This window comes from Quercus robur, chromosome 5 (genome assembly GCF_932294415.1).
Source record: "Quercus robur chromosome 5, dhQueRobu3.1, whole genome shotgun sequence".
Taxonomy (NCBI): domain Eukaryota; kingdom Viridiplantae; phylum Streptophyta; class Magnoliopsida; order Fagales; family Fagaceae; genus Quercus; species Quercus robur.
The window spans coordinates 66,311,363-66,321,845 of record NC_065538.1 but is presented as its reverse complement, the minus strand read 5'-3'; the positions used below and the strand labels follow the sequence as shown (position 1 = coordinate 66,321,845).

The 10,483-nt window shown below is 34.4% G+C and overlaps 2 protein-coding genes across 2 annotated transcripts; both read right to left on the bottom strand.

The window, feature by feature from the left end:
• Positions 1 to 3,010: 3,010 nt before the first annotated feature.
• On the bottom strand, positions 3,011 to 6,591 carry LOC126726735 (tubulin beta chain). The gene is made up of 3 exons (XM_050432084.1): positions 6,047 to 6,591; positions 4,559 to 4,828; positions 3,011 to 3,971 (listed from the first exon to the last, which is right to left on the bottom strand). Exons 1-3 carry the CDS (start codon positions 6,438 to 6,440, stop codon positions 3,298 to 3,300), a joined length of 1,338 nt encoding a protein of 445 aa, XP_050288041.1. The 5' UTR covers positions 6,441 to 6,591; the 3' UTR covers positions 3,011 to 3,297.
• A 1,240-nt stretch (positions 6,592 to 7,831) lies between these two features.
• On the bottom strand, positions 7,832 to 9,745 carry LOC126729145 (berberine bridge enzyme-like 4). Its single transcript, XM_050434841.1, has one exon. It carries the CDS (start codon positions 9,743 to 9,745, stop codon positions 8,141 to 8,143), a length of 1,605 nt encoding a protein of 534 aa, XP_050290798.1. The 3' UTR covers positions 7,832 to 8,140.
• Positions 9,746 to 10,483: the final 738 nt, after the last annotated feature.

The window sequence follows — 10,483 nt, the reverse complement described above, 5'->3', positions numbered from 1 at the left end:
AAAAAAAGTATGGGACTATACACATTCACACAAAATCCCATTAATTAAGTAATATTCCTTGTTTTAATAATAGCTCCACTTTAATTGAAGCAAGATTTCTTTGAATAAATTGTTCCTTATTCACTTAATGGCTTTTTTTTTGAGATGTCCAACATATCACCACAATAAATTAAGTTATATAAGTTTGACTTTGTTGCAGCAGTTTGACACTAATTGGGACTATCATAATGATTTGTGGTAATGGTTTTTAATGTTTTTTAACCCGTCATTGTAGCTTCATTAGATTTTTTTTTTTTTTTTTTTTTTTTTTTTTTTAAATTAGATTTACAATTCGGATAATCTTGTGAAAACTTGTGTAAATTATATCATTTTTTTCATTCCTCTTTCTCGATAAAATTATTCCAGAATTTTCATCTTCCTTCTAATACTCCTCTCATCCTAGGGACAGAAACCAAGTCACAAGCCTTTCATTTTCAATTTGATAGCTAACGTGGATTTTCATACCTAGTACATCCCTACTCACCTTAGCAATTAATGTTGACACAACTATTAATAGCATCAAATGCTATTGGACATGGACTACTTTGCAATCCAGATCTCAGACCAATTCCTCTACCTCTCCATGGGTTGCATAGTGTCAAACCTGACAATTGAATTTTTGGGTTGGAAAAATCTCATATATATATATATATATATATGAGATTTTTAGTGGATGGATCTTACTTCCTTGCATGTCCTTTTTAGGGTTCCATGACCCAAAAGAGTGTCTGTTATAGCTGGAGTTTTGATCATAATTTTTATTTTAAATCTTCAGTCATTCGTAAAGATCCACGCAAAGATCCACTAAAAAAAAGAAAAGAAAAGAAAAGAAAAGAAAAGAAAAAGATAGAATCTTTCTAGTTAGGTACTCTTGTGGTGAGTCTAGAATTGGTCCATATGCAAATTCTTATTTTCCATGAAAAATATGATGTTGGAGGTATATCTTGTTATGTAATATGAATGTGACAGTTTGGAAATTTAAAAAAAAAAAAAAATGTATTATCATAATCCTACATAACATCTTGATCTTTCATTTTTTAATCATTTGATTATGACACCTCAAGAAGGCTAATAATTTAGAGGTTTACCATTAAGCATGACTCATGAGGATTTATTCTTTCTTGAAGATGATTATTGCTTGTATTTGTTTTACTTTCTTTGCATCTAACCCCTAGGTTTCCTGATGAAATTATTGGATTCAATAGCCCATGTAAATGTGAGGTTTTGACTGGCCTTCCTCAATCGATAGCGGCATTCATTAACATCATTGGGTTTGGACTTTGGAGGCACAAAGCAATGTGGTGCCGCCCATAATGTCATTACGCTTGGGCTTAACTCAATAAAACCCACACACAAAATAGTTGTAATATGGCTGATCCTCATAATTCTTTTTTTTTTTTTTTTTTTTTTTTTTTTTTTTTTTTTTTTTTGAGAATCATCCTCATAATTCTTTGAGTAGCTCATGCAATATTAGAACTAAAATTGAAAGTCGTATCGAATGTGAAAGCAATAAATCAAGCATATTATCACCATGTAGATCTTTAACATTGCATATTTCACAACCTATAAACAAAATGTGAGTAAAAAGAGATTAAGATGAAATCAATAAACTGGAAAGATTAGTCAAAAAACAGTTTTCCATTGACTAATTGATTGGGAATATACAATTTCATATTTTATCCCATTAAGACGAACCAATTTTAGGAAAATAAAACTCTTTTTCAAGTTTCATGCTATTTGACTACTAAAGCCACATACAAATGTTCGTTCTAAAATATTTTAAGGATTAATGCTCCTTAGTTTGATACTCTATCTATATGCTTAGCATAAATTAGAAAAACCATTTTTCTAGGGAGGTCTTACACTAAAATAACTATCAAGAAGCACCATGACATATAGATTAAGAAATTCAGCCACAATTCTAATGCCTATCTAACGCATTCAAAAAGAAGAAGAAAAATGTTTGTCTATTTTGAAATGAGTAAATTTGATATTACCATGTTATCAATAACTTAAGAAGATACCAAATTAATAATATGTGACTTTTGTTTAAATGTTGATGACATAGTAAAATCCAATCAACTTAGTTTAAAATTGTGGAAATTTGATGGTAGAGTTATCCTAAGAAGTCTAGAAGGAGAAGAAAAAAGAAAGGTAAAGGAAGATTATGAGGACCTATGATATTTTTGTTTGCCATACAAAAATCCCAAAAGTGGACTAGGACCAGAGGCCAAATCAAGAGAACAAGTTAAAGCGAGAAGTCTTAAAAACAAGAATTTCACAAACTATTTTACAATATTTTTTAAAACTCTTAATGTAGTGAGTTGTTATACTAGTTAATGGTTATTGATAAGCGAAGAATTGATGTTAGTGATGGCCTCAAATGAGAACTAATAAGAATTAGTCATATCAAGAGTTTGTAAAAATGTTGTAAAATAGTTTGTGACTATAACATTATCAGTTGTTCATTTGCTCATTTACCTACCTTAGCAAGCTAAATAAATAAAATAAAAATCTCAAACTACCATATTGATCAACGTCAGTTTTTCTTTTTGGGAAAGGGAGGCTTTTTGTAAAGTTTTTATTTTTTATTTTTTTGCTGAATTGCTTTTTGTAAAGTTTAAAACTTCGGATTTTGGACAGTCAAATTTGCATCAGTTTTAAGTTTTAACAGTCCTTCCACCGACCTAAGACTAATTATCTTAGCCGGTTCCATTAAAAGAAACCACATCAATAAAAATATAAAACCATCCAGACTAAAATACAATTACACCCTTTTAAGTTTAATGAATTACATCATTTTAGTATTTTGTCATTTTAATCCTCAAAGTTTGTAGCTGAAATTCTCTTTAATCAAGTTTTAATCACGATTCGTTTGAAGCAGAGTAATAACCAATTGTAGGTTTACTATGTATTACAATTGACAATTTTATAATGTTGTATTAGATAAACGACATTGCAAGAGGATAACTTTAATCCACAAAATAGTCAAGAACTATATATTTATAACAAAGACACCATCAATATACTGGCATCATGTCATACAACTACCTAATCAATACAAACCCTCCATAAATTTTTCAAATTAAAGACAAAAAGCTTTGTCACCAAAACCCACCTCTTATACAAGGCCCACAAACCATACAGATCAACATGTCAATCTAACTTGACTGCTCGCTGACAAACATCATAATCACTCACTTAAAGTAAGCCAACAACATAATAATTTCTGGCAAACCGAAATATTACAAGAATAGATCAAGCAGCAACCTCCTCTTCTTCCTCCTCATACTCCTCCTCTTCATCAGCAGTAGCATCCTGGTATTGCTGATACTCAGCCACCAGATCGTTCATGTTACTCTCAGCCTCAGTGAACTCCATCTCGTCCATTCCTTCACCGGTGTACCAATGCAAGAAAGCCTTGCGCCTGAACATAGCGGTAAACTGCTCACTAACCCTCCGGAACATCTCCTGGATTGAAGTTGAATTCCCAATGAATGTGGATGCCATCTTCAGACCCTTGGGTGGGATGTCACACACACTAGACTTAACATTGTTGGGTATCCACTCAACAAAGTAGGATGAGTTTTTGTTCTGGACATTGATCATCTGTTCATCAACTTCTTTGGTACTCATCTTACCGCGGAACATGGCAGAAGCAGTTAAGTAACGACCATGGCGTGGATCAGCGGCACACATCATGTTTTTGGCATCCCACATTTGCTGGGTCAATTCAGGCACTGTAAGGGCACGGTACTGCTGTGATCCTCTAGATGTTAAGGGTGCAAACCCAACCATAAAGAAATGGAGACGCGGGAATGGGATGAGATTGACTGCAAGTTTCCGAAGGTCAGAGTTAAGCTGTCCTGGGAACCGAAGACAGCATGTGACACCACTCATGGTAGCAGATATGAGGTGATTGAGATCACCAACTGTTATTGGACAACAGAACACAACAGAGTATATACAGGTCAAGGATCAGCCATGCTCTTATACATAAATCACAGTCATAAATGTTTTCTAATTATTGAAAAAAAAAATGAATTTTTTCTAGTAATTGAAAAAACAATGATAAAGCAAACACAGGTCATCAAATGTTTCAGTCGTAAACAGAAAGAGTCCGTCATTGTAAGCAACAGATAGCTAGCTAGCTAGCTAGCTAGGAAGTAGGTAGGTAGGTAGGGAAAAAGATTAGTGACAACTAATCATAAAAGATTAATTAGTAATGAAAAGAAACTTACAAGACAACCTACTTCAAACTTAAGCATAATCTTTACCAATTACTGATAACCACTGTTTGTTTCTTTTTTGGGGTAAATAATTACTGATAACCACTGAAGATTAGTGACAACAATTGAGCATAAAAGATTAACTAGTAATAATAGAAGCTTAAAAGCAACCTACTTAAAACCTGAGCATAACCTTCACCAATTAGAGATAAACAATGATATATATATATATATATATATAGAAGTCTACAATATGTTTCAAAATCTAGAGAACTATACTTTGGACTCACAAGTAGGGGTGGCAAGCTTCAGAGTACGGAAGCAGATGTCGTAAAGGGCCTCATTGTCGAGGACCATGCATTCATCAGCATTCTCAACAAGCTGATGCACAGAAAGGGTGGCATTGTAAGGTTCGACAACCGTGTCGGACACCTTTGGTGAAGGAAAAACGGAAAATGTCAGCATCATGCGATCTGGGTACTCCTCCCGAATCTTTGAAATAAGAAGTGTTCCCATGCCAGAGCCTGTTCCTCCACCCAAAGAATGACAAACTTGAAATCCTGCATAAAAAGATGTAAATTTAGAATACTGCAATGGTATAGCATTATTAAGCTTTAGGTAAAAGAAAGAGATTTTTCACATGATTGACTGTAAAGGTAATTAAAAAGCATAACAAAGAACACCATGACATCTGATGGCAATATATAAGCAAGATTTACATTTCAAGCAATATATTTTCCTTACGTCCTTGAAACATAGAAGACAATAGCAATCCAGTTAACACAAAACATTTTTTGGAGTACTAGAACATCATGTTCACAGCATAAAAGAAGACAACAATCACATAATAGCAAAACTTTGTTCTTTGACAAGTTATATATTAAATAAATGTTTAAAAGAACAAGGCATTTACAATACAACTTTGTCAAGCAATAGAAGGTAGATACTATTAGAATATAATGCATTTCTTGTACCATATTATTAACACTACTAATTATCAACTAAAAAATCTAACAAGATATTGAAAAGAACCATGTTAAAATTATTTCCTCGATCATCCACGTTAAGAGGTTGGGCCTCAGAGCAATGGCAAGTGTCTTACACCAAAAGTGACAGGCCTCAAGTTCAAGGCCGGGGATCAGCCTCTCCAAGAAAATTGGAGGCAAGGCTATCTCATCGAAGCCTATAGCATACTAACTACCGATATGTATATATATATATATATATATATATATATATTCATATTCCTACAAACAACATTGCAAATTCTCAGGAACAGGACTATTCAGCAATTAAAAGTAAAGGGCCCCAGATAGAGGCCTTAAATCCATGAGAAAATACCACAATTGAATCAAGTAAAACATTAAAATTGGATTCCTAATTCGAATCCCGCCCACATGAAAAGCCAAATCACCATAAAACGGACGCCATAAAATAATCTGTCATATCTATTTTAAAAAAATGGTTTTCTAATGCTACCAATTAATTCAATAAAGAAATGAGAAACCAATCAAAACCATTTGAAAGCAAGGATAATACATTTCACAACAACCACAATGAAAGAAAGGAAATTTGATGAACAGACACCAAAACCGCAATTGGGTAATTGAGGTATGAGAAAAAGACCAAAGCTTTATCAATCTAGAATCCAAAAACCACATGATCAGACCCGCGAAGCCATACAAACAAACATACAAACAAAAACCCATAATTCAAATACTCCTACAAAACCAAAACCCAGATAAAAAAAAAAAAAAAAAAAAAAACCAATAGCGTACCCTGCAAGCAATCGCAATTCTCAGCTTCTTTTCTCACAACATCGAGAACAGAATCAATAAGCTCGGCGCCTTCGGTGTAATGGCCCTTAGCCCAGTTGTTTCCGGCACCCGATTGGCCGAAAACGAAGTTATCGGGGCGGAAGATCTGGCCGAAGGGGCCGGATCGGACGGAGTCCATGGTGCCCGGCTCGAGATCCATGAGGACCGCACGCGGGACGAAGCGACCGCCGCTGGCCTCGTTGTAATAGACATTGATTCGCTCGAGCTGGAGCTCGGAGTCGCCGTTGTATTTTCCGGTGTGGTCAATGCCGTGCTCGTCGCAGATCACCTCCCAGAACTTGGCTCCGATCTGGTTGCCACACTGACCGCCCTGGATGTGTAGGATTTCTCTCATTGTTTCTCTTGTTGTTTTGGGAATTTGGACGTTGAAATTTGTATAGAGAGAGAGAGAGAGAGAGAGTTGGAGAAATGGATTTCTGGCGCTTTTTGGTTGGAACTTGGGAATTGGGATATGGATGGTGGAGGAGGATAAAGACTTTTTTATTTTTAGAGGGAGTGTTTGGGGGCGTATAAATATGTGGTTTTTAGTTTGGGGTTCTTTTGGGAAATTTACATTTTGCTAGAATTTTACTGTGTGGCAATTTGTAAGCAGTTAAAATAAAATAATAAGTTCATAATTTCACAATTTTATCACTTATATGTCAGTAACAAAATTGTGGAAAATTTTGTAAAATTAGATTTACTCAATTGATTAACCAATGGACCAATCTTGGAGGGAAGGAAAACTGACCAATCCCACTTGACATTTTTTTAAAAAAAAAAAAATTTAAGGATACAGTCTCTTTTTTTTTTTTTTTTTTTTTTTTTACTTAGTAAAAAAAAAAAATTTCGTAACATTTTTCATAATTAACAAGAGGCATATTACAAAAGTAATGGTGTTTTTCTTTAAGAGATAAGCCAAGATATAAATTAGATTTTATTTTTTTTTATTTTTTATAGGCAAGGATCAAATCATGGATGTTTTATTTGATGATAATAAAGTTTCTTAGTTGAACTAACTAGAAACTATATAAAAGTAATGTTTATGATTGTGTGGTAAAAGTGATGTTGTATTAATTATAATATATCATCTCAATAAGTTGTGAAAAAATTAGAAAATTGTTGCCTCTTGTTTTTATTTTTTCCTAATTTTGTGCTAAAACTTAAAATAGAAGATTTTTTATTATTTTTTTAGAGGGAACTTAAAATAGGAGTTGAAGGTTGAAACTGAAACAAACTCGCCTGTCCCAAACTCCCAAGGGCCAAATTGGGTTGTGCTCTTCTATGGGCTGCACTGGGAGTGTTTTTTATTTTTTTTTAAAGGACATGCTAATAGTCTTTGGCTCTGGAGTTCCGTATACAATAAAAAAATAATAATAATAATAATTTGACTCCAAAAACATTACATAATGTGAATCAAAGAACTACAAAAATTAGGTCTATGGTGACTTTTACATGTAAAATTTGCACATAATCTTAAGGATTCATAAACATTGTTAGAATTCATGGAAATTCACGATCATGTGAAAAATACTAAAACAATGAATGCTCTCAATAAATCCATTGTTCCATCCCTTTTCAACATATGACCATAGATACTTTCTCATCAATAAAATTGAGGAATAGTCTCATGCATAACTTAAATAAACATCTTTATATAATAAACATACAATATAGAAGTTCTCATCACAGACCTATAAAATACATACTTATACATTGAAAAGTATCGATCATAGATCACAATAGCACCGAGGTGTTTTACTGATAATGAGTAATGGTGCGATGTGCGAATTCGAGTAGCCCATTATTCATCATTTCACTAGAGGAAAATAAAAACTAATGGCCTGTTTGGATGGAAGTGAGAAGGAGGAGGAGTGAAGGAGAATAGAATAGAGTTGGCTAAAAATAAGCTAATTTTGTGTTAGATCTACTTTACTCTACTGACTACTCTACTCTTTTTCCCTCTCTCTCAATTCAAACGGACCATAAGAGAGGTCTTATTGTTTCATCAATGAGAGAGAGAGAGGGAGAGAGATTTTATGATTTTTCTTTCATTTAGACATATGGTGGAAGAGGTGGGATACTTTGCTCGTTTTTGAAGAAATTATCAGGATCAACCATGGTCTTCACACGTACCAATCTGTCAAAATTTTCCTTGAAATACTTAGCCCCATAAACTTTAGCACTGCTAAGACTTTCATTACTATTTGGACTAGCATGACCAATATCAAGATCCCCGTAGTTAAGAAAAGCTTCCCTTGGGTCCTTTGACACGTACGAGGTCATGGCATTGTAGAATGTTCTTGTCATATTTATATAATGGTTGGAAACCACAGTCCCTTCTTCCACCCAGGTCACATAGTAGAGTATTTGAAATATGTTTCCAGCCCTATGGGGGAATGGAGTTTCTGACTCTAAAATCTCACTCATTCTTCCCCCATAAGGGTTCCATTGCATCAATCCTCTAAACCCTATTTCAATCATCAACTTCCATATGGATTCCAAACCAGCCTTTGGAATAGGCTTTTTCACATAGTCAGACTTGGCTTTAAAGAAGATATCAGGCTCTGATGCCCTTTTGAGTAGAGCATCTATGGAAGTTCCATTAGGTAAGTCTGCCCAGAAAATGGTGGATTCTATCCAACTCATTTCAATGCAATCAGTTTGCAACAAACCCAATTCAGGAAATCTCTCATTCATCAGTGGGATAAGACTGTTACTTTGTCCCAAAAAGTGACCAACAAAAGAAACTTGGACTGTCTCCTTGCCCTTTTGACCTCCATTTACTACTTGTGGCACAGCCCTTATGAAGATCTCATTAGGTAGTGTATGAGCAACCTGTTGCCAACGATAAACAACATCAGTTGCATTGTTCTCCAAGATCCATTTCTTATTAAATACAGTAACTTTGGCTGGAACAGGAACCAACTTGATCTTCCACGAAAGAATGACTCCGAAACTTGCTCCACCACCTCCTCTAATGGCCCAAAATACATCTTCTCCCATGGACTCTCTGTTAAGAATTGTACCATTAACAATCACTAACTGTGCATCAATGATGTTATCCACAGAAAGGCCATATTTTCGCATCAGGTTCCCATACCCACCTCCAGAAATGTGCCCACCAGTGCCAACACCAACACACACACCAGCCGGGAAGGCATGGACATTGCTTTTCTCGGATATTCTATAGTAAAGCTCACCAAGAGTAGCGCCAGCTTGAACCCATGCAGTACTTTTTGCTATATCACTGTCTATAGAACGGAGATTGAACATGTCAAGGACAACAAATGGAACTTGTGATACGTATGAAAGGCCCTCATAATCATGGCCACCGCTTCGGATTCTAACTTGCAGGCCGCATTGTTTTGCACAAATTAAAGTGGATTGGATATGGAATTCATGCTTGGCAGAGACAATAGCGAAAGGTTTTGGGGTGGCAGATGTTGAAAACCTGCGGTTTCTTATGTAAGAGTGTAAAACTGAGAGAAAGGAGGAATTATTAGAGGTGTAGAAAACTTCAGAGATTGGGTATAAAGGTGAAGAATGGCTGGAAAGGCACGGGAAAAAGTTGTTAAAAACTGGGTTTGGTATAGCACATGATATTGAGAGCATAAGGATAGCTAAACCTAGAAGTAAGATAGGGCTTGTGGCTTTCATTTTGTATTGTTTGGAATTTCTTAACATGAAGATTCTCTGTCCTGGGATGTATTTATAAGGGTGAATTTGAAAACCCGGATAATTAAATGTTGACAAAGTTTAACTACAAGTAATTTAGATAATTCTTTGTTTTTTGTTTTCCTTTTAATTTAGGTTTGAAAAACTGAAGGTTGAACTTTCAGTATTGTTCTTGAAAATTTAAAAATAGAACAATTAATAAGATTATGTACATTGTAAAGCAATATAGTAAGAAATGAAAGGCACCTATACCTACTAGATGAAGATGATGAGTGACTAGTAGGCCACTCTTCTCCAATCTTCCAGCATTGTTTTTTTCTAAACCTCTACATATTGATAGTTCAATGGTACTGGTGGTCCCACATACATGACATACCAACTCCCAATAAAACTCTCTTGAGCCAGTACAGATAACTTTTTACAGAAAATAAGACATAAGATATGTGCTGGCATCAATAAAACTCTCTTCAACAACTTTCTCTCAGCAAGCAAACAATGATAATAATAATAATAATTCTATCACATATACAAGGTAAAACAAAATTAGTAAAATCCTTAGTGCTATTGTTTTTTGGAGAAAGCAAGTCCCAATCCTGTGTTTGAGCAAAGAATTTAATTTATCCTTGCCATTTTTTTTTTTAAAGTTTATTATGTACAAATTCTTATTATGTATATAAAGTATAAAAAGTACTGAGAACCCAATTCAAAATGAAATTTAAA